At 44.7% G+C, this 26,480-nt stretch overlaps 1 protein-coding gene across 5 annotated transcripts; it reads left to right on the forward strand.

The window, feature by feature from the left end:
- Nucleotides 1-86: 86 nt before the first annotated feature.
- LOC112252323 (E3 ubiquitin-protein ligase Siah1) lies at nucleotides 87-26,480 on the forward strand. 5 transcript variants are annotated; one of them, XM_024423448.2, is made up of 3 exons: nucleotides 87-234; nucleotides 17,843-17,899; nucleotides 24,475-26,480. In XM_024423448.2, the coding sequence occupies exons 2-3, from the start codon at nucleotides 17,890-17,892 to the stop codon at nucleotides 25,323-25,325; spliced, it is 861 nt and encodes a 286-aa protein (XP_024279216.1). In that variant the 5' UTR covers nucleotides 87-234; nucleotides 17,843-17,889; the 3' UTR covers nucleotides 25,326-26,480. The 5 variants fall into 5 exon arrangements, with proteins under 5 accessions (XP_024279216.1, XP_024279213.1, XP_024279215.1 ...); XM_024423445.2 differs by lacking the exon at nucleotides 87-234 and adding an exon at nucleotides 434-558; XM_024423447.2 differs by lacking the exon at nucleotides 87-234 and adding an exon at nucleotides 948-1,007.

Raw genomic sequence — 26,480 nt, forward strand, 5'->3', positions numbered from 1 at the left:
TCGCGCAAGCTTGCGACTCTACGTCTTACTGGACCGCGCTCACCGGCCAAGCACACGCACTGTCGTGGATGCGAGGTCCGATCACTTCTGACACCAGTGTCATGAAACAGGCAGGGAGCAGGTCTCGAACCTTCGACCTTCTAGCCCGAGGTCCGACGCGCTATCGACTGTACCGCAAAGGCATGCTCTTGAGGCGGCGTCGAGTTCCGCGCTTATAAACCCAGGGTCGTTACAGTATGTAAACTTCTGACTACACAAAAACAATGTGATTAAGGGTATTGTGTGTAGATGGTTGATAAAAATATATATTTAGTCTATTATGAATTCAGGCTGTAACATAACAAAATATGGAATAAATCAAGGTGTATCAATACTCTCTGAATGCACTGTAAGATCCTTGGACCTTAAAGAGTAACGTTCGGCTCGTCTACATTCCTTAATAGTACATTTTTGGGCTACGCCAAACAGTACCTATCATGTAACGGGTAATGGAGAATCACTTTAGCCTGTACAAATCCTTTGTAAGAGTATCCAAGCAGGAGCACATGGCAGGTAAAGGTAGGTATCACTGTTTCATTAATACTGTACAGGTCCCTTGATTATGAATTATTCACAAACCTTTAAGTAGACAGCAAGAAAAATAACATACATTTTAGGAAATGGTAAAGAAAAGCTTCATTGCGTTAATCACAGTGTATCACATGGACCTACACATACATCATAGGCCTACTGCCATTTTTATTTTATTTCTACTTTTCATTTTTACTTACTGTGTTTCCATTACAGAATAATACGTGGTTTAGTAGCCCAAGTGAATGCAGAGTGTGGTAGATTAAGCCCACAAATAGAGCAGAATACTATATTAGCTGCTACTGTTAGGATACTGTAGAGATTTTGTCATGACGCCTTGTTCAACTATTGGCGCATTCAACCAGTAGCGCATTCATGCCCTTGTGCGCCGCTCTCCAGAGAAACTATTTCAACAACTGTGCGCGGGCCCGAGACCGGTGAGTACTAGGACTACAGGCGTCTCGTCTCTCGAGGACAGCCGAATGTGGAAAACACACTAGCTAACGAGCGAAGGACGGTACAATTGGAGCGGGATCCCTTGTGGATTACGTTTCGGTGGCTAGCTATCTACAATATTAAAAGGATATTTACACCAAGGTAAGGGGTGCAAATGAGTGCGGATGTTTTACCGGGTTGTAGTCGAAAAACAACACCGCTGCTAACGCCACTGCTAGGCTGAAGTAGTTAGAATAATTTAGCTAGCAAGTTCAGCTAACTTGGTTAGCTAAATTACTCGACGTCGTTGGCCGGATAATAGAGCTGGTAAACTAGCTAACATTACTGTGTAGATAGCCACTGTATGTGGCTGGTTATGTGATTTATTTATTTCACCACAGAGTAGGCCTTGTACATCGCTACAGTAACTAACTCTCCGACCTAACGTTAGCTAGCTAGTTAGCTATTGTTAGCTAGCTGACTACTACCTAGCCTTGGCAAAAACATAATAATAAAAAAACAAGCTTTGGCTACATTCGGATAGGCCGCGCTCGAGCCACTAACGTTATTAAACAACTAACGTTAGCTGACTCCCATCATGACCATGCCCTACCAAAATTGTCTGTCTACTCATGCCATTTGTCGAATTTGTCAGCTAACCTTAAGGTGGTAATCTACGCAGCAAGTGAGAATTGAGGTATTGCTATCTATTTTTCTGCTAGTTACTATAACGATTAAAATATGCTTTATTGATTTGTTTACGTTGTACGCTAACTAGCGTTTGCAATGGGGATGACATCGTCCCATCATTTTGCTTACAGAATCTGGGCCTCCATAGCTAGTTAGTTGAATATACCTTGCAACCTTCCACGTGTTTGCTAATGGACTGTTTTTAAATGTCTGTTGGCGATGGTATTGTCAGAAACTCTTAACATGAATGGGCGCGTTCCAGTCGGATTGTAGACGAGCTGAGCTAGTGGCAATCAGATGTGGCAGGGGTAGTATAATTTCTGTAAATGTTATATTCCTTATCCCATGTTTCTCAGTTGACAAGTCTTCAACTCATAGTAGTAAGATAATGTTTTGTAGTTCCAACATTATTTAATGCAGTTATACTTAGGCTATATTCTGCATGATTTCATATAGAGCTATTTTCTTTAAATATTTGCCCAGTCTAATATCTGAGATTAGAGAACATCTTACAATTGAAATGTATGTCAAAATAATCAAATGAAGACTCTTAAGATATCACAAACGAGGTGCAACAGCAGCTGCTTAAATACTTTCTGTAACGCTCCTACGTCTTGCTGGAAAGCTTAGTTTAGTAGCCATCACTTGCAAAACAATGCAATTTGCAGGTTTGCGCCTTAAATGGCTGCTGCTTTTAATCTAAAATGAAGAATGTAACGGGCTACTTTATCGAGTTATACATGTCAATTTACTTGCAAGGAAAATGGTCTCCCTAATGAGCTATTTGAAAATTGAGCTGCTAGCTCTTGTATCTATGTTGTTATTAGTTAGCACAATTCTGCAAGTTGTTTTACTGATTTGCCATGACTGAACTTAACTGCACAGCATCCATCTCAGGTCCATTAACAGCTACAACAGAGAACCATGGTCTTTTATGTTTGTGATTTACTTTGCCTAAGCATAACCTTATTTTTAGGACTACCATTTCTGAGCTCTGTTGGTGGGGTTGCACAGAAACAATTAATCAGACTTCCAATATTGGTGTGTTAGGGCTGGCCTGGGTTTTAATAAAATGTAATTGCTGACTGCCTGGTTCATGAATCTAGTAGTTTGTCCTTTGTCACTGCCTGACTTGCTGGCAACAGCACATGCATAGTGAATCAAACATGGTAAACCCCACATAGTGACAGCCCTGTGTCTCTAGCTGCAGTAATTCCAGTTTGGTGACACTCAGGCAGTGAGGTCATTCTTATCCTTTACAAAGCATGACTAGTCACTTGACTAGCTCTCTCTGCCTCTTCAGTTCTCTCCATATTAATCAGTATCCCTCTCTCCTGCAGCATAGATTGAACATGATACTAGGCGTGTGTGTTTTGCAGAGGAGCACGGCTGTATATGGATGTTTGAAGATGGGTGTTTCTGCCTTCAGATTCTAACCCTCAACATACCTTCTCCATGGCAAAACATCAGCTACTGCTGATAATGCTGTTATGTTCAGGCCGATTTGGATGCTCTGCCCAGGCTGCTCTTGTCTACCAGGATGTTAAGTGACTAAATTGTCTGTTTATGGGAGTAAACTCACTATAAGTAAATGTGTGTGTGTGTGTGTATGTATGTATATATATATATAGTAAAACTACTGTTATATTTTTGCGAAAGGGGTGTCACAAAGCATGCTTTTTTTGCAGTTGAAATGTGAGGGCTAGGCAAGGGCTACGCTATCTATTGTGAATTTCTCCATCCTGAAACTGTTTGGCCAAATCAAATTTTATTGGTCACATACGTGTTTAGCATATGTTATTGCGGATGTAGCGAAATGCTTGTGCTTCTAGTTCCCACAGTGTAGCAATATCTAACAAGTAATATCTAACAATTTCACAAATACCTAATGCACATAAATCTAAGGAAGGGAATTAAGAATATATAAATATATGGACGAGCAATGTCAGAGCGGCATAGGCTAAAATACAGTAGAATAGTATAGATTACAGTACATGCATATGAGATGAGTAATGCAAGACATGGAAACACTATTAAAAGTGACTTTGTTACTTCCGGCGCCGACAGAGATGGCCGCCTCGCTTCGCGTTCCTAGGAAACTATGCAGTTTTTTGTTTTTTTACGTGTTATTTCTTACACTAGTACCCCAGGTCATCTTAGGTTTCATTACATACAGCCGAGAGAACTACTGAATATAAGATCAGCGTCAACTCACCATCAGTACGACCAAGAATATGTTTTTCGCGACGCGGATCCTGTGTTCTGCCTTACAAACATGACTACGGAATGGATCCCATGCAGCGACCCACGACTCAGAAAAAGAGAGAAACGAAGCGGTCTTCTGGTCAGACTCCGGAGACGGGCACATTGTGCACCACTCCCTAGCATTCTTCTTGCCAATGTCCAGTCTCTTGACAACAAGGTTGATGAAATCCGAGCAAGGGTAGCATTCCAGAGGGACATCAGAGACTGTAACGTTCTCTGCTTCACGGAAACATGGCTAACTGGAGAAATGCAATCCGAAGCGGTGCAGCCAGCGGGTTTCTCCACGCATCGCGCCGACAGAAACAAACATCTTTCTGGTAAGAAGAGGGGCGGGGGCGTATGCCTTATGGCCAACGTGACATGGTGTGATGAAAGAAACATACAGGAACTCAAATCCTTCTGTTCACCTGATTTAGAATTCCTCACAATCAAATGTAGACCGCATTATCTACCAAGAGAATTCTCTTCGATTATAATCACAGCCGTATATATCCCCCCAAGCAGACACATCGATGGCTCTGAACGAACTTTATTTAACTCTCTGCAAACTGGAAACGATTTATCCGGAGGCTGCATTCATTGTAGCTGGGGATTTTAACAAGGCTAATCTGAAAACAAGACTCCCTAAATTTTATCAGCATATCGATTGCGCAACCAGGGGTGGAAAGACCCTGGATCATTGTTACTCTAACTTCCGCGACGCATATAAGGCCCTGCCCCGCCCCCTTTCGGAAAAGCTGACCACGACTCCATTTTGTTGATCCCTGCCTACAGACAGAAACTAAAACAAGAAGCTCCCACACTGAGGTCTGTCCAACGCTGGTCCGACCAAGCTGACTCCACACTCCAAGACTGCTTCCATCACGTGGACTGGGAGATGTTTCGTATTGCGTCAGACAACAACATTGACGAATACGCTGATTCGGTGTGCGAGTTCATTAGAACGTGCGTTGAAGATGTCGTTCCCATAGCAACGATTAAAACATTCCCTAACCAGAAACCGTGGATTGATGGCAGCATTCGTGTGGAACTGAAGGCGCGAACCACTGCTTTTAATCAGGGCAAGGTGTCTGGTAACATGACTGAATACAAACAGTGCAGCTATTCCCTCCGCAAGGCTATCAAACAAGCTAAGCGCCAGTACAGAGACAAAGTAGAATCTCAATTCAACGGCTCAGACACAAGAGGCATGTGGCAGGGTCTACAGTCAATCACGGACTACAGGAAGAAACCCAGCCCAGTCACGGACCAGGATGTCTTGCTCCCAGGCAGACTAAATAACTTTTTGCCCGCTTTGAGGACAATACAGTGCCACTGACACGGCCTGCAACGAAAACATGCGGTCTCTCCTTCACTGCAGCCGAAGTGAGTAAGACATTTAAACGTGTTAACCCTCGCAAGGCTGCAGGCCCAGACGGCATCCCCAGCCGCGCCCTCAGAGCATGCGCAGACCAGCTGGCCGGTGTGTTTACGGACATATTCAACCAATCCCTATACCAGTCTGCTGTTCCCACATGCTTCAAGAGGGCCACCATTGTTCCTGTTCCCAAGAAAGCTAAGGTAACTGAGCTAAACGACTACCACCCGTAGCACTCACATCCGTCATCATGAAGTGCTTTGAGAGACTAGTCAAGGACCATATCACCTCCACCCTACCTGACACCCTTGACCCACTCCAATTTGCTTACCGCCCAAATAGGTCCACAGACGATGCAATCTCAACCACACTGCACACTGCCCTAACCCATCTGGACAAGAGGAATACCTATGTGAGAATGCTGTTCATCGACTACAGCTCGGCATTCAACACCATAGTACCCTCCAAGCTCGTCATCAAGCTCAAGACCCTGGGTCTCGACCCCGCCCTGTGCAACTGGGTACTGGACTTCCTGACGGGCCGCCCCAGGTGGTGAGGGTAGGCAACAACATCTCCTCCCCGCTGATCCTCAACACTGGGGCCCCACAAGGGTGCGTTCTGAGCCCTCTCCTGTACTCCCTGTTCACCCACGACTGCGTGGCCACGCACGCCTCCAACTCAATCATCAAGTTTGCGGACGACACAACAGTGGTAGGCTTGATTACCAACAACGACGAGACGGCCTACAGGGAGGAGGTGAGGGCCCTCGGAGTGTGGTGTCAGGAAAATAACCTCACACTCAACGTCAACAAAACTAAGGAGATGATTGTGGACTTCAGGAAACAGCAGAGGGAACACCCCCATCCACATCGATGGAACAGTAGTGGAGAGGGTAGCAAGTTTTAAGTTCCTCGGCATACACATCACAGACAAACTGAATTGGTCCACTCACACAGACAGCATCGTGAGGAAGACGCAGCAGCGTCTCTTCAACCTCAGGAGGCTGAAGAAATTCGGCTTGTCACCAAAAGCACTCACAAACTTCTACAGATGCACAATCGAGAGCATCCTGGCGGGCTGTATCACCGCCTGGTATTGCAACTGCACCGCCCTCAACTGTAAGGCTCTCCAGAGGGTAGTGAGGTCTGCACAACGCATCACCGGGGGCAAACTACCTGCCCTCCAGGACACCTACACCACCCGATGCTACAGGAAGGCCATAAAGATCATCAAGGACATCAACCACCGAGCCACTGCCTGTTCACCCCGCTGTCATCCAGAAGGCGAGGTCAGTACAGGTGCATCAAAGCTGGGACCGAGAGACTGAAAAACAGCTTCTATCTCAAGGCCATCAGACTGTTAAACAGCCACCACTAACATTGAGTGGCTACTGCCAACACACTGTCAATGACACTGACTCTACTCCAGCCACTTTAATCATGGGAATTGATGGGAAATGATGTAAATATATCACTAGCCACTTTAAACAATGCTACCTTATATAATGTTACTTACCCTACATTATTCATCTCATATGCATACGTAGATACTGTACTCTAAATCATCGACTGCATCCTTATGTAATACATGTATCACTAGCCACTTTAACTATGCCACTTGGTTTACATACTCATCTCATATGTATATACTGTACTCGATATCATCTACTGTATCTTGCCTATGCTGCTCTGTACCATCACTCATTCATATATCCTTATGTACATATTCTTTATCCCCTTACACTGTGTATAAGACAGTAGTTTTTTTTTTGAATTGTTAGTTAGATTACTTGTTCGTTATTACTGCATTGTCGGAACTAGAAGCACAAGCATTTCGCTACACTCGCATTAACATCTGCTAACCATGTGAATGTGACAAATAAAATTTGATTTGATTTGATTTTTAGTGTTCCATTTATTGAAGTGGCCAATGATTTCAAGTCTATGTAGGCAGCAGCCTCTCTGCGCTAGTGATGGCTGTTTAACGGTCTGTTGGCCTTGAGATACAAGCTGTTTTTCAGTCTCTCAGTTCCAGCTTTGATGCACCTGTACTGACCTCACCTGCTGGATGATAGTGGGGTGAATGATCTTTTTGGCCTTTCTGTGACATCGGGTGCTGTAGGTGTCCTGGAGGGCCGGTAGTTTTGCTCCGGTGATGCGTTTGGCAGACCGCACCACCCTTTGGAGAGCCCTGCGGTTGTGGGTGGTGCAGTTGCCGTACCAGGCGGTGATGCAGCCCAACAGGATGCTCTCAATTGTGCATCTGTAAAACGTTGAGGGTTTTAGGTGACAAGACAAATTTCTTCAACCTCCTGAGCTGTCTTCCCAACACTGTCTGTGTGGGTAGACCATTTCAGTTTGTCAGTGATATGTACGCCAAGGAACTTGAAGCATTCCACCTTTTCCTGTTGATGTGGATAGGGGGATACTCCCTCTGCTGTTTCCTGAAGTCCACGATCATCTCCTTTGTTTTATTGACGTTGAGTGAGAAGTTATTTTCCTGGCACCACACTCCCAGAGCCCTCACCACCCCTGTAGGCTGTCTCGTCATTGTTGGTAATCAAGCCTACTACTGTTGTGTCGTCTGCAAACCTCAATGATTGAATTGGAGGCATGCATGGCCATGCAGTCATGGGTGAACAGGGAGTACAGGAGGGGTCTGAGCACTCGTCCTTGTGGGGCCCCAGTGTTGCGGATCAGTAAAATGGAGATGTTGTTACCTACCGTCACCACCTGGGGGCGGCCCGCCAGGAAGTCCAGAACCCAGTTACACAGGGCTGGGTTCAGGCCCAGGGCCTTGAGCTTGATGATGAGCTTGGAAGGTACTATGGTGTTGAATGCTGAGCTATAGTCAATGAACAGCATTCTTACATAGGTATGCCTCTTGTCCAGATGGGAGAGGGCAGTGTGATGGTGATTGCATCGTCTGTGGACCTATTGGGGCAGTAAGCAAATTGGAGTGGTTCTAGGGTGGCAGGTAAGGTGGAGGTGATATGATCCTTGACTAGTCTCCCAAAGCACTTCATGATGACAGAAGTGAGTGCTATGGGGTGATAGCCATTTAGTTCAGTTACCTTTGCATTCTTGGGTACATGTGGGGACAGCAGACTGGGATAGGGAGAGATTGAACATGTCTAAACACGCCAGCTGGTCTGCGCGTGCTCTCCGGATGCGGCTAGGTTTGCCATCTGGGCTGGCATCCTTGAGAGGGTTAACACTTTTAAATGTCTTACACAAGTCGGCCACAGAGAAGGAGAACCCACAGTCCTTGGTATCTGCCCGCGTGGTGGCACTATGTTATCCTCAAAGCGGGCAAAGAAGGTGTTTAGCTTGTCCGAAAGCAAGACGTCTGTGTCCACGACGTGGCCTTTTGTAGTCTGTGATTGTCTGTAGACCCTGCCACAAATGTCTTGTCTGAGCCGTTGAATTGCGACTCCACTTTGTTTCTATACTGACGTTTTGCCTGTTTGATTGCCTTGCGGGGGGAATGACTACTGTTTTTATTCTGCCATATTCCCAGTCACCCTGCCTTGGTTAAATGTGGTGGTTCGTGCTTTCAGTTTTGTGCGAATGCTGCCATCTATCCACGGTTTCTGGTAGGCTAGGTTTTAAGTCACAGTGGGTACAACATCTCCTATACACTTCTTGATAAACTCCGTAACCGTGTCCGTGTGTGTGTGTGTGTGTGTGTGTGTGTGTATATACATCAATATTATTCTCTGAAGCTACCCGGAACATATCCCAGTCCGCGTGATCAATCTTGAGGCGTTGATTCCGATTGGTCAAACCAGATTTGAATAATCCTTAGCACGGGTACTTCCTGTTTTGAGTTTCTGCCTATAGGAAGGGAGGAGCAAAATAGAGTCGTGATCAGATTTGCTGAAAGGAGGGCAGGGGGGGGCCTTGTATGTATCCCAGAAGTTGGAAAAACATTGGCTGTTTTTCCAGCACGAGTGCTACAGTCAATATAAATCAAATCAAATTTTATTTGTCACATACACATGGTTAGCAGATGTTAATGCGAGTGTAGCGAAATGCTTGTGCTTCTAGTTCCGACAATGCAGTAATAACCAACAAGTAATCTAACTAACAATTTCAAAACTACTGTCTTATACACAGTGTAAGGGGATAAAGAATATGTACATAAAGATATATGAATGAGTGATGGTACAGAGCAGCATAGGCAAGATACAGTGGATGGTATCGAGTACAGTATATACATATGAGATGAGTATGTAAACAAAGTGGCATAGTTAAAGTGGCTAGTGATATATTTTACATAATTTCCCATCAATTCCCATTATTTAAAGTGGCTGGAGTTGAGTCGGTGTGTTGGCAGCAGCCACTCAATGTTAGTGGTGGCTGTTAGAAGCTGTTTTTCAGTCTCTCGGTCCCAGCTTTGATGCACCTGTACTGACCTCCGCCTTCTGGATGATAGCGGGGTGAACAGGCAGTGGCTCGGGTGGTTGTTGTCCTTGATGATCTTTATGGCCTTCCTGTGACATCGGGTGGTGTAGGTGTCCTGGAGGGCAGGTAGTTTGCCCTCGGTGATGCGTTGTGCAGACCTCACTACCCTCTGGAGAGCCTTACGGTTGTGGGCGGAGCAGTTGCCGTACCAGGCGGTGATGCAGCCCGCCAGGATGCTCTCGATTGTGCATCTGTAGAAGTTTGTGAGTGCTTTTGGTGACGAGCCGAATTTCTTCAGCCTCCTGAGGTTGAAGAGGCGCTGCTGCGCCTTCTTCGCGATGCTGTCTGTGTGAGTGGACCAATTCAGTTTGTCTGTGATGTGTACGCCGAGGAACTTAACTTGCTACCCTCTCCACTACTGTTCCATCGATGTGGATAGGGGGGTGTTCCCTCTGCTGTTTCCTGAAGTCCACAATCATCTCCTTAGTTTTGTTGACGTTGAGTGTGAGGTTATTTGAGGTTATGGAGGTGATATGGTCCTTGACTAGTCTCTCAAAGCACTTCATGATGACGGAAGTGAGTGCTACGGGGCGGTAGTCGTTTAGCTCAGTTACCTTAGCTTTCTTGGGAACAGGAACAATGGTGGCCCTCTTGAAGCATGTGGGAACAGCAGACTGGTATAGGGATTGATTGAATATGTCCGTAAACACACCGGCCAGCTGGTCTGCGCATGCTCTAAGGGCGCGGCTGGGGATGCCGTCTGGGCCTGCAGCCTTGCGAGGGTTAACACGTTTAAATGTCTTACTCACCTCGGCTGCAGTGAAGGAGAGTCTGCATGTTTTCGTTGCAGGCCGTGTCAGTGGCACTGTATTGTCCTCAAAGCGGGCAAAAAAGTTATTTGGTCTGCCTGGGAGCAAGACATCCTGGTCCGTGACTGGGCTGGTTTTCTTCTTGTAGTCCGTGATTGACTGTAGATCCTGCCACATACCTCTTGTGTCTGAGCCGTTGAATTGAGATTCTACTTTGTCTCTGTACTGACGTAGATAATGTGGTCGACATTTGATTGTGAGGAATTCTAAATCAGGTGAACAGAAGGATTTGAGTTCCTGTATGTTTCTTTCATCACACCATATCTCGTTAGCCATAAGGCATACGCCCCCGCCCCTCTTCTTACCAGAAAGATGTTTGTTTCTGTTGGCGCGATGCGTGGAGAAACCCGCTGGCTGCACCGCCTCCGATAGCGTCTCTCCAGTGAGCCATGTTTCCATGAAGCAAAGAACGTTACAGTCTCTGATGTCCCTCTGGAATGCTACCCTTGTTCGGTTTTCATCAACCTTGTTGTCAAGAGACTGGACATTGGCGAGAAGAATGCTAGGGAGTGGTGCACGATGTGCCCGTCTCCGGAGTCTGACCAGAAGACCGCCTCGTTTCCCTCTTTTACGGAGTCGTTTTTTTGGGTCGCCGCATAGGATCCATTCCGTTGTCCTGGTTGAAAGGCAGAACACAGGATCCGCTTCGTGAAAATCATATTCTTGGTCGTACTGATGGTGAGTTGACACTGATCTTATGTTCAGTAGTTCTTCTCGACTGTATGTAATGAAACCTAAGATGACCTGGGGTACTAATGTAAGAAATAAAATGTAAAAAAACAAAAATATGCTGGTAGAATTTAGGTAGTCTTTTTCTCAAATTTGCTTTGTTAAAATCCCCAGCTACAATAAATACAGCCTCCGGATATATGGTTTCCAGTTTGCATTGTCCAGTGAAGTTCCTTGAGGGCAGTCGTGGTATCGGCTTGAGGGGGGATATACACGGCTGTGATGTTATCTTATGGCTGCAATCCCGTTAACGGGAGCGATATGACAACAGCCAGTGAACGCCTATTTCAAACCATCAAAAATCTCATTAAAATTCCTTAAACATACATGTATCTCATACCATTTTAAAGCTAATCTTGTTGTTAATCCCACCACAGTGTCCGATTTCAAATATGCTTTACAGCAAAAGCACCACATGATTATGTTAGGTCACCACATAGCCATAGAAAAACACAGCCATTTTTTCAGCAAAAGGTTTTCCAGCTAGAGTCACAAAAACCACAAATAGAGAGAAAATGAATCACTAACCTTTGATCATCTTCATCAGATGACCCTCATAGGACTTCATGTTACACAATACATGTATGTTTTGTTTGATAAAGTTCATATTTATCAAAATATGAGTTTACATTGGCACGTTACATTCACTAGTTCTAAAAACATCCAGTGATTTTGCATAGCCACATCATTCAACAGAAATACTCATCATAAATGTAGATGATAATACAAGTTATACACATGGAATTCTAGATATACCTCTCCTTAATGCAACCGCTGTGTCAGATTTTTAAAAAACTTTACTGAAAAAGAAACCCATGCAATAATCTGAGACGGCGCTCAGAAGTAAAAGTCACAATAGCCGCAACGATGGCGTCAACATAAACAAGAAATTACATGATAAATATTCCCTTACCATTGATGATCTACATTAGAAAGGAATCCCAGGTCCACAATAAATGTTTGTTTTTGTTCAATGATATGTTATTTATGTCCAAATACCTTCATTTGTTAGCGTGTTTGGTATACATATCCAAACGCTCATTCTGGTCAGCATTATATCGGACAAAAACTTTAAAAAGTTATATTACAGGTCGAAGAAACATTTCAAACTAAGTACAGAATCAATCATTAGGATGTTTTTAATGTATAGCTTCAATAAAGTTCCAACCGGAGTATTCCTTCGTGTCTTCAAGAGCAATGGAATGCAAGTGAATACCATGAGGAATGCACGTGATCAGAAAATGGCTGACTGCCAGACCCCTGATACATTCTGCTCTCATTCACTCCCACAACACCGTAGAAGTTTCATTCAAATTTCTATTGATGGTTGACATCTAGTGGAACCCCTAGGCAGTGCAACATCATGAATATCTCAAGGGGATTTCATTGGGGACTCTGGTGAATATATATACAAAGCTCAGATTTCTCACTTCCTGTTTTGATTTCTCCTCAGGAGTAATATGAATAATATGCATATATTAGCAACTGAGACTGAGGAGCAGGCTGTTTACTTTGGGCAACTTATTCATCCAAGCTACTCAATACTGCCCCCCCCCCCTCCAGCCATAAGAAGATAACCAAAGAGAATTCTCTTGGGAGATAATATTGTCGGCATTTGATTGAGGTATTCTTGAAATGGGCATGATCCAATTGACTCAAAAACCAAAAATACATCTACGTTTAACTTAACTAACATTTATTTTCTTTCATTATGGTTGGTTTGTCAAAGTTAGCAGGCTAACTCACTGATCCTGCTTTGTAGTATACCCGTTTAATTTGTTTTATTTCCATTTTGAGGAGAGTTGGTCTTTCTTTGGGGAGGTAGGATGATTGCATGTGCCTGTTTTATGAGGTGGAGGAATGGGTTGTCACTGCAACTGTTTATCCTTCATGGAAGGTGTTTCCATGGATTAATTTAAGAGTGAAAGTAGGCCCCTCTTGTCTTCTGATCTTCTGATCTTCTTGTCTTCAGACTTTACTCCTATTCCTTTATCAGCCAAAGTGTTACGTCTGTCTTTGTTGTTGCAGAGTTGTGTTCTTTGTGGTAGACCGATGGTACATTTCCCCCGGGGAACCTGTTTTGCATCCTGCTGCTCGAGTTCTATGCATTCTGTCCCTTTGCAGGTGTCTGTCTAGATTTGATATAAATGTTGACACTTGTCATTCATGGGAATTCAGTCCCCCCCTGCCCTCCTCTAACAATACACTTGACAAAGGTTTTTTAGTCATGTTCTTACCAAATCAAGATGTAGGCTATATCCAAATTACTGTAGTTGTGGCTTTAAGACATTATACTTTAAGAGCAACCATAAGAGCTACCCTTTTGCATGCTGCTGCTACTGTTTATATGCTCTTTATATGCTCTGTCTGGTGCCTGCCTGAGTAACCTTTTGTTCACCAGTCTGTTGCAGGATACCAAAGAATATCCAGCTGCTTTTAGTAGGAATACCTCTGTCTGTGTAATAGCCTTCAAATGTTAATCAGGGAGGAGGGGAAAGGGCAGTGAATGGATCTTCTGTCTAGTCTATTGTCAGTTTATTAGTATCGTTAGGTTGGTAATGAGGTCTGTATAGAATAGATCGTTGCTGTTCTAGCATTCTGTAAGGTCATGCCATCATATCTGTTGCTGAAAAATATTTTGTGACATGGTATAAGTTGGATGGTCTGAAATATTGAGAGACAAAAGGCCTGATAATAAACAAATACAGCCATAAGCCTGTCAAATGGTGACTAGTGATATTTGTCTTTTACCTGGACTTTGTGGGCTGCTAAGACTTTGGCCATGGTGCTGACTATTATTCTTTTTATTTTATTTGATGATTTACTTTCACTTTGCTCTCACAGATAGGCCCATGCCTCATGGGAAGTCTATTTTGGATTTGATTGGATACAGCAGTTACCATTTAGAGTACACAAGTAGTGGAAATGTAAGTTATGGTGGGGTGTCTGTTAAGAGGGTAAGTATGGAGTATTTTTTTGGTATCCACTCTGAATGTGCTTTGCATTTCATGTATAGTCTGACTTTTTTGTGTTTTGGGGTGTTCACTCCACTGTGAAGCTGCTATGGGGTCAGAGTGTATTTAACAGTAGTTGTGTTTTCAGACTCTTACCCTCTCCAGTCTCTTTTGTCTAGTCCACGTGGTCAGAGGAAGGAAGGGAGCAGAGAGGCAGGAAGGAAGGTGTCAGCCATGCTGGAGGTGGAGCTGCCAGAGCAGGCAGACTGTAATCTGAGAAGGGCTGAGCCCAGGAGAAGGGGCCTCACACCTCAGGAGAGTGAGTGAGGGAGAATGTGAGCATACTCTCTCCAGTCTGTTGGTCTCCTTAGCCTACAGGGAGCAGCAGCGACCCTCTGTCGGATCCGTTGCATAGACTGTGTAGATCCCTCTAGAGGGACTGCTCTGTGGTGCTCAGCCAGGACTGTCGATCTCTTTCACCCAGCTGCCTGCCTGGGAGTTCCCTCTCTCTGCCTGGAGCAGCTGCCTTCTTGACTGGATCTGGATCAACCAGAGGATGCAGGGAGGGTACTTACACCAGGGCTCAACTACGCTTTCAGAAGGAGAAAAACACTGCCAGTGTTTCCTTAGCTTCCTCTTCAATGTTCTCCCTTTCTTTCCCTCTCTCCCTGGTTGGGCTGCCTGCCTGCTGCCAAAGCTGACTGCTGCCCAAGCTGCCTGCTAGGCTCTGGGAGCTGGATATACTTGTGTAACATTCCTGAATTACAGCAACGTGTTTTTGGGTCTCTGTTCGCCCCCACCCTCGGGTCCTCCACCCTTTCTTGGCCTTTTCCTGGGCTGCACTTTAAAAAGGATTTTTGGATTCTAGCCTCCTGCTCTCTCTGCTGTGGTGGTGAAAGAAGAGCCTGGATCAGTGTATTTCTGTGTGTTCTCTCTTTGGCTCTGTATGAGGCTTCCATCCCTCCAAGGTGTCTGTCCATGGACTCTCAGGCTCTGATAGAAGTAGTACATCTGTGTTTTCAGATGGGGGTTTAGGCAGAGACCCAAAGGAGGAGGGGGGCGGAAAGGAGCGGCCCTCTGTTATGGGCTGTTTTGTTTCTATGGAAAAACCGCAATGAAGAGTTCCCTCACTCTCTCCCTATGTCGGGCAGAGATCATGTGCAGCCTGTGAACTCATGGAAGGGGGTGCTCAAGCTCTTCACATGCATAGCCACTAGAACAGCCAACAACCCCAAAGGTAAGAAGTCCTATTTGCACTCTGTGGCTCATAAATGCCCCGCTGCTAATTTTCAGTGGGAAAAATGTCTGTTGGAATGGAATGTTTGCCCTTTCCCATGCTCCTCCTATACCTGGGGTGCAACTGTGGCATCATAAATACCTACAGGTGTTCACTTCTGTCCCGACATTTGGCTTTGTTTTCTGCAAAGTACTGCAGATTCTAATTGATTGTGTGTGTGCAGGATCGTGAGAGAGACGACATGAGTGGACAACAAATAATGGCATGTTTGTGTTGAGAAGAAATGGTTTTGTTTTTTTCAACACTCATGGTTGCCAACTCTCATTCTGTCTCCCTCTGTGTTCAGATGTAGGCTGTTATGTCACTTTATTGGACTGCTTTAAAGTGGTTGTGTGTGTGGAGGGCACAGAGCACAGGCAGACCGTGTGTGTTTGGTAGTAAACAGCAGCAGGAGTTTACAGTAAGGAGGCAGGGCAGGAGGAGACTCGCCCGACTCTTCTAGTCCACACTAACTCAGCCAGATGCCTACATGGAGGAGGCTGCTGATGCACATGATAGTGTTTTGTTTTGGGTTTAGCCTGCATCTGCTAGTTTCTGGTGCTCCTTACCGGCTGTCATCTTCAATAAGTCATATTTTAACGGGCTAGTGATGAGAATTCATGATTTTACACAAAAACATGATTCAACAAATGGGTTAGACCGGGGTAGCCAGATGTTAAAACTACAAATCTGACATGAGTTCGGTGCAGAGATTTGGGTCAATAATAATATATGCCATTTGACAGACTCTTTTACCCAAAGCGGATTACAGTCATGCGTGCAAACATTTGACACATGGGAATCGAACCTACTGTCCTGCCGTTGCAAGCACCATTCTCTACCAAGTCTGCCAACTGAGCTACAGAAGACCACAATCAGGACCTCGATCCAGGGATGCGAACTTGTCGCTTTCCGGCATCCATGTGAATGGGGGGGGGGTTTGTCTCATATCAATCAGTGGCTGAGGCTCTGGACTGAGCACATTTAACTTTAACTTATTGGAAAAGTAGTTATTGCACTCGTTGCTCAATTCATGAATAGAATGTATTTCCTGAATCTTTCTGAAGTACCTCCTGATTTCTGTCCGCCTATCTGTTGTGTAGCCAGTTAGCATGCCTAAACAGTCATTTCTAAAGGCTTTCCCAATTAAATGTTTACTGCAAAGTAGCATGTCAGCTTTATCATGATTTGTATCAATCGGTTGAGCATTTGATTTGCAAACTCTCCAATCACATGAAACACTGTTACAAGAACCGCCACAAACACCTTTATCTTAATACAATGGTATCTTGTTGGTGTGCAATTGATTTTAAAGGGAAACTATGCCCTGTGTGGTTTAAGCATGGTTGTGGCCTTATGGAATTCGGCAAATAATCTACGTAGTGCGCTATGTATTCCTATCTCGGGAGACATTTCATGATGTCTCAACCTTCAACCCAGACCAAAGAACCCAACTCCAACTACTAGGACACTTTTCTCTCGTTATTGTGGTTTAGAAAATTAGGAGTATTGCAATTTTAATCAAATGTGTACTTGTTGTTCTCCAGAAAATATTTTTTTTAAATTGCACTTTACACTGGTTTTTCACGTGTTTCCATGCACATTTGGTTTGTCACTTTGGGCACTTACCAGTTTGCATCCTTGTCAATCAGTTGACTGATTTTGTAAAGTAATTTCTATGTTCGCGTCAGGTAGCGAGGATATTTAGCAAGGTCTAGCCCAAGTTGTTGTAATGTGATAGCAGGCCTAAATGCTAGTGGACGGTGTAAAAACGTAAGTGCCTCTGAATTTTCGATGGAACATTCTTAAATATTTAAAGGTAGTTCTAAGGGAAAGACTGAAGGGGGAAATCGATGCTTCATGTAATATACTTTGCATTAGTGTTGTTAACCCATTGCATGATGGAAGCTGTGGTTTTTCAGCAGAATCTTTGATGGGCCAAGAGAGCTCAGTATTAGCACTTGTCTCAGAGAGAACTGCCGTGGCCATGACGTTTTCTTTCCTCGGCTCACTGGTTAACACTGCATTTGTATTAGCTGAAGTTTGAGCAGGTCCCAGTCCCCAACACATGTCCACCTTCAGTGTATACTATAGCTAGAACTGTTGACCATGACCAGCCCTGAGTGGTTGCCCAGCAGAGAACAGAAGGTGGGCTTATGGGCCTTCACAGAACTGAGACTTCAGTGATGCTGATTGGTGTGTTTCTATGGAGACCTCAGCTCCATTTGACTCTATTTCTTGTCTTGTTTTTACTCCACTAGTTAACCTCGATTTTCTCTCTCCCCTTTCAGAGGTCCCCACATTTCAAGAGAAGACGAAAGCCTTATTTGGGAATCTTATGGACGAAGGCAAGCAACATTTTCTTTCTCGTGTGTGTCCGTGTGAGTGAGATCTGTATGAGAGAGCTGTGTTTTTGGGTTAACGCAGGGAAAGTGACTTGGTTGGTAAAACAGGTGTTTGGGGGATTGGTATTTTATTGGGATCCCCATTAGGTGTTGCGAAGCAGCAGCTACTCTTCCTGGGGTCCACAATGTACAGGTCATCTAATGAACGCCCAGTGAGCTACCACCTTGAGCTGGTTTAGTAATCGACACCTCTCCATGTGGAGGGACATTTTGAGCTACTCCTTCTCGTGTGGCCGATAATGGCCGATTTTAATTGGGGCCGATTTCGAGTTTTCATAACAATCGGAAATCGGTTTGGCCGATCTTCTTTTTTTTACACCTTTTATTTAATCTTTATTTAACCAGGCAAGTCAGTTATGATCACATTCTTATTTTCAATGACGGCCTAAGAACGGTGGGTTAACTGCCTTGTTCAGGGGCAGAACGACAAATTTTTACGTTGTCAGCTCGGGGATTCAATCTTGCAACCTTAAAGTTAACTAGTCCAACGCTCTAACCACCTACCTCTCATTGCACTCCACGAGGAGCCTGCCTGTTACGCGAATGCAGTAAGCCAAGGTAAATTGCTAGCTAGCATTAAACTTATCTTATAAAAAACAATCAATCATAATCACTAATTAACTACACATGGTTGATATTACTAGTTTATCTAGCGTGTCCTGCGTTGCATATAATCGATGCGGTGCATATTCGCGAAAAAGGACTCCAAGGTGTACCTACCCATAAACATCAATGCCTTTCTTAAAATCAATACACAGAAGTATATATTTTTAAACCTGCATATTTAGCTAAAATAAATCCAGGTTAGCAGGCAATATTAACCATGTGAAATTGTGTCACTTCTCTTGCATTCATTGTACGCAGAGTCAGGGTGTATGCAACAGTGTGGGCTGCCTAATTTGCCAGAATTTTATGTAATTATGACATAATATTGAAGGTTGTGCAATGTAACAGGAATATTTAGACTTATTGATGCCACCCGTTAGATTAAATACGGAACGGTTCCGTATTTCACTGAAAGAATAAACGTCTTGTTTTCGAAATGAAAGTTTCCGGATTCGACCATATTAATGACCTAAGGCTCGTGTTATTATGTTATAATTAAGTCTATGATTTGATAGAGCACTCTGACTGAGCGATGGTAGGCACCAGCAGGCTCGTAAGCATTCATTCAAACAGCACTTTTGTGCGTTTTGCCAGCAGCTCTTTGCTGTGCTTCAAGTATTGCGCTGTTTATGACTTCCAGCCCATCAACTCCCGAGATTAGGCTGGTGTAACTGATGTGAAATGGCTAGCTAGTTAGCGGGGTGCAGGCTAATAGCGTTTCAAACGTCACTCGCTCGGAGACTTGGAGTAGTTATTCCCCTTGCTCTTCATAGGTAACGCTGTTTCCAGGGTGGCTGTTGTCGATGTGTTCCTGGTTCGAGCCCAGGTAGGGGCGAGGAGAGGGACGGAAGCTATTCGTTACACTGGCAATACTAAAGTGCCTATAAGAACATCCAATAGTCCAAGGTATATGAAATACAAATGGTATAGAGAGCGAGAGTCCTATAATAGCTACAACCTAAAACTTCTTCCTCGCTCAGAACATGAGAACATATGAAAGCTGGTGGTTCCTTTTAACATGAGTCTTCAATATTCCCAGTTAAGAAGTTTTTAGGTTGCAGTTATTATAGGACTCTCGCTCTCTATACCATTTGTATCTCATATACCTTTGACTATTGGATGTTCTTATAGGCACTATAGGATTGCCAGCCTAATCTCTGAAGTTGATAGCCTTGAAGTCATAAACAGCGCTGTGCTTCAAGCATTGTGAAGAGCTGCTGGTAAATGCAGGAAAGTGCTGTTTGAATGAATGCTTACTAGCCTGCTGCTGCCTACCACTGCTCAGACTGCTCTATCAAATCATAGACTTAATTATAATAGACACACAGAAATACGAGCCTTGGGTCATTAATATGGTCAAATCCGGAAACTATAATTTTGAAAACAAAACTTTTATTCTTTCAGTGAAATACGGAACCGTTCCGGGTGGCATACATAAGTCTAAATATTGCTGTTACATTGCGCAACCTTCAATGTTATGTCATAATTCTGGAAAATTAATTATGGTCTTTGTTAGGAAGAAATGGTCTTCACACAGTTTGCAACGGGCCAGGTGGCCCAAACTGCTGCATATACCCTGACTGCTTGCACAGAACGCAAGAGAAGTGACACAATTTCCCTAGTTAATGTTGCCTGCTAACATTAATTTCTTTTAGCTAAATATGCAGGTTTAAAAATATATATACTTGTGTATTGATTTTAAGAAAGCCGATGTTTATGGTTAGGTACATTGGTGCGACGACAGCGTTTTTTCCCCCCGCAAATGCGCTTGTTAAATCATCACCCGTTTGGCGATGTAGGCTGTGATTGGATGATAAATTAACAGGCACCGCATTGATTATTTGCAACACAGGACAAGCAAGTTAAACTAGTAATATCATCAACCCTGTGTAGTTAACTAGTGATTATGTGAAGATTGTTTTTATAAGATAAGTTTAATGCTAGCTAGCAACTTACCTTGGCTCCTTGCTGCGCCCGCGTAACAGGTGGTCAGCCTGCCGCGCAGTCTTGTAATCGGCCCTAATTAATCGGCCATGCCGACCTCTTATGTAAACACGTTTCTCATGACAATAAAGCCACTAATTGCTTATGTTTGAGTCTTTCGGGTGGCATAAGAACACTGCATAAGCCATGGCAAAATGTGTAGAATTGCAGGAAATTAGATTTAAAACAGCAAAATTGGCTCTGCTCCTCTAAAACCGTGCCACAAGCCCACTACCAGGCAGACTTTGTCACTGGTGCTTTAGAAAAAATCCTAGGGGGAAGCACTAGATCTCTTGAAGTGATTCTGTACAACTGCCTGTGTTCCAGTGTGAAGACATGGCCTCGAGTTTCCACTGGTACCGCACCACAAGTCAGCCCATCCTAGGACACTGACCACAGTCGACACATACAGTTCTGACTGCTCACTCAGTCCTACCAGAGCCTGAGGTAGCCTACTCCACTGAGTTTAAATACCACCTCTTTCCAGTAAAAGTAATTCTGCCCTCTTAACCATAAGAAAATTATAATTAGGGGGTGCATATATAGTTCTGTTTCTCTGTATGTACATGGGTTAACCTGTACAGGTGTGGGGTGGGAAATGAAAATGTGTTATTTACAATTCCCATTCCCCCTGAGACACCCTCAGGGCATCCTTCCAGACTCAAATTAAGCATCCAAATTAAATCTAGAATCAACTTCCTATTTTGCAAAACAAAGCTTCCTTCACTCGTGCTGCCAAACATACATACCCTTTGTAAAACTGACTATCCTACCGATCCTTGACTTCAGCGAAGTCATTTTACAAAATGGCCTCCAACACTCTACTCAGCAATTGGATGCAGTCTATCACAGTGCCATCCATTTTGTAAACAAAGCCCCATATACTACCCACCACTGCGACCTGTATGCTCTCGTTGGCTGGCCCTCACTACACATTCGTCACCAAACCCACTGGCTCCAAGTCATCTAAGTCTTTGCTAGATAAAGCCCCGCCTTATCTCAGCTCACTGGCCACTATAGCAACACCCACCCATAGCACGCGCTCCAACAGGTATATTTCATTGGTCATCCCCAAAGCCAACACTTACTTTGTCAGCCTTTCCTTCCAGTTCTCTGCTGCCAATGATTGGAATGAATTGCAAAAATCGCTGGAGACTCATATCTCCCCCTCTAAATTTAAGCATCAGCTGTCAGAGCTGCTTACCAATGGCTGTGTACAGGTACAGTAAATCTGTAAATAGCACAGCCAACTATCTCATCCCCATATTGTTATTTATCCTCTTGCTCTTTTGCACCCCAGTTTCTCTACTTGCACATCATCATCTGCACATCTATCACTCCATTCTAAATTGTAATTATTTATTTATTCTATGTCCTATTTATTGCCTTACCTCCCTAGTTTTCTACATTTGCACACACTGTACATAGATTTTCTATTGTGTTATTGACTGTACGATTGTGATGCAGTACTTGACATGGACTGTAATACGTTCTGGTACCGTTTTTATATTTTGGTACAGGAGCTCCACAATACTTTCGCGCAAATGTTTTACTGCTTGAGCTTGTAGAATATTTTGAGGTGCTGGTATTCGGCTCCGGTGAACTCCTGCTCAAGTCAAGCACTGTTATGGCACAAGACCTGGCTGTTTGGGGTGTTTATTGGGAGGTTAATTTCCACTATTTATGATGAAACTGCTTTGATTTGATCTCTACAGTAACCTCCGCTCACCTGCTCCCTCACTCTGGCCTGTACACCCTGGTTCAAAATCATAAACATCTTCTCTTCAGTAGGAGAAACACTCATGTCGCCTGTTCCTTCTATGATCTTCACTGCAGGCACACCAATGAGCATACTCTCAGAGCAGTGTTGATTATGCTCATTATTGCACCAGTCCCATGGCTGCCTGCATCCAGCAGGGACCCAGGAGGGCCAAGCAGCAGGCAGACAGACTGGGATGAGGGTGTAGAGTAGGTTGCTGGTACCAATGCCTCCAGTTGACAAACAAAACTAAAGAGCTGTCTGCATCTTCCTCCCTGCTGCATTGGAGCACACCACTGCCCACATGCAGGCTGCAGAAGCAACACACACACACAAACACTCTGTTGCTGTCACTGCAGACTTCCTGCTAAGGGGCTCGCTCACGCCAGCATATATATTGTACCTCATACAGACACTAACCGCCCAGGGTTAGAGTTATCAGGGATCCTTGGGACGTCCCTAGCCTTAAAGGGATACTTCAGGATTTTGGCAATGAGGCCTTTTGTATGTCTCTGTGTCCAGTATTCCCTTTATTAACCCTAACTCTAACCCAGGGCTTTATGCTGACCTTTTTTTTTTTTTTACAAGGAGCACATGTTGAAAAATTTAGGAGCACAATGAAAAATATTTCATGTAACAAGCTGTTTTCTTTATAGTAATGGTGCATGCATGACGGTCTTGAATCCACGCTCAGTGTATTCTCCATGGCACTGGGGCTGCGGTACAGTGATGTAATCATTGCAACAATGATCATTTATCTTTTTTTGGGGGGTGCACTGGTGCTCCTAAATAAAAATATTTAGGCACATAGGTGAGAGAAACTGTAGAGCCCTGCCCAAACCCTTACCGTAACCATTTTAAAGATCAACTGGGACGTGACAACAATCCCAGATAGCAAGGACCAGACTATAGCCACCAAGTGCAACTCTGCCATCTGAACAAGATGTGTTCTTAGCTCCTATACGTCACGCTTGTTATTTTTTTTATTTTTTTATTTTTAGGTCTGCTAGTCTTGGCCTTGTTGTTCTGTGCTAATTTAGTCCACAGTTGATGCTTGTGTGTACAGAGCTGCTCGCTAGGAGGCCTATAAATAGGTAGAGCTTTATCAGAGCAGATGTGTTTACAAGCAGGCTCAATGACACCTACACGCACAGCCCTGCTGCCCAGTCTGCCCCTCTCTTCCTCTCCTCCACTCTCCCTTTCTGTGCTTCCTACAGTTTCAGTGAACTACCTCCATTTTCGCTGGACCACAGTGCCCCCATCAAAGCTGTCTTCCTGCCCGCCTCCCAGTCTCTGAGCTGTACAATGTGCTACGGCTTTGGGTTATATAAAGAAACAGCAGTAGCAGCAGGGCCAGGGGTGGGTCACACCCAGCTCCTGCCAGGCGGCCCAGGGAAAATCCATCCCTCCCTCCTGTTCCCATCGGTGGGCCGTCCCATCCACAAAGCCCTCAACCACAGCCTGTTGCCATGGGAACAACTGACAGGAAGCAAGCTAGCCCTCTGCTCTGCTCTCACAGCCATCCCAGTCCACTTTGCTGCCTGGAACCTCAATTTTTTTTACCTTTTTAAAATCTGTGTCGCTCTCCCAAACCCATAATAGCTCCTCCAAGCTGTCTGCTTGCCCTGCGCTGGTCAGACTTTATCAGAACAAATGGACAGATAGGTGTATCACAGAGCCTCCAGGCTGACCCCCAGAGAGAGGGAGGGGAGATACTCATCAGTGTAGAGGGCTGCCTGCCCTGAGGCCCCAACCAGGCCCACTGTACTGCAGCTGTGCTGGGAGAGGAACATTACTATCAGTGAATACATCTCCTTAGAGGCCCTGAGGCTTAGCTCTATGTTAATTTACATGGCAGGGGTCTCGGCATGGAGGAGACATGCTCTAGATTTCATCTTCGTCTGCCTCTCCGTTACAGCGATCTCCATGACTTTGTTAGTCTGGTATTCATTGATAGTTAGTCCATGTGATCTATATGCCTTATGTACTTTATGTGCCCTTCTCTGTTTTTATACCATATTGCCTACGTGACCTGGTAACAGTCTCCATGAGATGCTTGACATTTGTCTTCACATTCCCCCACTACTATCACCTATTTTAGTGTTCTCACCAAATGTCTAGTTCAGTTATTCGCCCAGTGTGTCTCTCTAACCCCTGTGTTTCTCGACAGAAATGAGTCGCCAGACCGCCACAGCGCTGCCAACAGGAACCTCCAAGTGCGCCCCCTCCCAGCGCATCCCCACCCTGTCCGGCACTACAGCCTCTAACAGCGACCTGGCCAGCCTGTTTGAGTGCCCTGTCTGCTTCGACTATGTGCTGCCCCCCATCCTGCAGTGCCAGAGCGGCCACCTGGTCTGCAGCAACTGCCGTCCCAAGCTCACCTGCTGCCCCACCTGTCGGGGCCCGCTGGGCTCCATCCGGAACCTGGCCATGGAGAAGGTTGCCAACTCTGTGCTGTTCCCCTGCAAGTATGCGTCGTCGGGCTGCGAGGTAACGCTGCCCCATACAGACAAGGCGGAGCACGAGGAGCTGTGTGAGTTCCGGCCGTACTCCTGCCCCTGCCCAGGGGCCTCCTGTAAGTGGCAGGGCTCGTTGGACGCGGTAATGCCCCACCTCATGCACCAGCACAAATCCATCACCACACTGCAGGGCGAGGACATCGTGTTCCTGGCTACAGACATTAACCTGCCTGGAGCAGTGGACTGGGTCATGATGCAGTCCTGCTTTGGTTTCCACTTCATGCTGGTCCTGGAGAAGCAGGAGAAATACGACGGCCACCAGCAGTTCTTTGCCATTGTGCAGCTAATCGGCACGCGGAAGCAGGCAGAGAACTTTGCCTACCGCCTGGAGCTCAACGGGCACCGGCGACGGCTCACCTGGGAGGCCACGCCCCGTTCCATCCACGAGGGCATTGCCACGGCCATTATGAACAGCGACTGCCTGGTGTTTGACACCTCCATCGCGCAGCTGTTTGCTGAGAACGGGAACCTGGGCATCAATGTCACCATATCCATGTGCTGAGGACTGTCAGGTGGACAGCCACTAACACACACACACATACAGACACACATATACACACTCCACACTACAGGAAACCTGGGTTTGGAGAGCAGCAGGGTGTACGTGTTGTCCCAAGGAACCTGTTGCCATTGTAAATTGTGGTTTAGAACTTTCACAGATTGGTAAGAGCTTGATGCAAACAATGGAACTCTATCCCTGGGATTACATTTTAGGCTTCAATACAATATTCGTTCAATAATTAAAGGTAAGTTTTTCTGAGGATAATCCACCAATGCCCTTCATCCCAGAGCACACCTATGGAGTGAACACTTCAACAGGTGGGGGCTCAGTTTTGTGGTCCATCTTTGCAGAGGGAAGCTGGCAGAAGTGTTACAGATAGTGAGAGATGGAGTGGGTGGACTCAATTTGAGGGAGGGTGGGGCATCAAAAACAATGGCAAATGTTTTTATTTTTTATATATTGCATTTCAGTTGAGTCGAAGTGAAATGAACTATTAATGTTTTTGATTTTTAATTATGTTGTCCTTTTTCCCCTCCTTGGATGAGAAGGTCCTAGTACTGTGTGCTCGGACATTGGCTGAAAAGCTAGTTTGGTCTCTCTGGAGTCCAACGGTTTCAGCCTAAACCACTGAATATCTGACCAGGGGTGTATTCGTTACTCCAATTCTGTTGCAAAACATTTTGTCTGTTGCAAAGCGTTTTACAACTAAAACAAGAGTTTCTATTGGACAAATTCAGGTAGGTCCCTCAGTTTCGTTCTGTTTGGTTCTTAAACGGTAAATGTTTTTCCGTTGCAAGATGTAATGAATACACCCCAGGAATGAGGACAGTTTCTACAGTTATAATATCGTTATTATTAAATGGAGATTGTTATCATTTTTGTAATGACTTTTAATGAATGAAAAAGGCTGTACCCTTGTGGCTAATCTTTCAGTGTTTGTAGATCAATTGTGTCGTTCTTTTGAAAACTTCAATGTATTTTATTTTGTAAGTTAGTTTTCGCTCGTCGTTTGTCCGTCTTTGTCTAAATTCTGTTTGTGAGTGGGCGTAGCAATGCCAAACATCTCTGTGGATACATAGTACTGTTGCTGGTCCCCATCTCTTAATTGTCTTTTGTTTTATTTTGTCATTAAATAAATCTCTTTTTCATACCTTG

The sequence above is a fragment of the Oncorhynchus tshawytscha genome, linkage group LG06 (assembly GCF_018296145.1).
Source record: "Oncorhynchus tshawytscha isolate Ot180627B linkage group LG06, Otsh_v2.0, whole genome shotgun sequence".
NCBI lineage: Eukaryota > Metazoa > Chordata > Actinopteri > Salmoniformes > Salmonidae > Oncorhynchus > Oncorhynchus tshawytscha.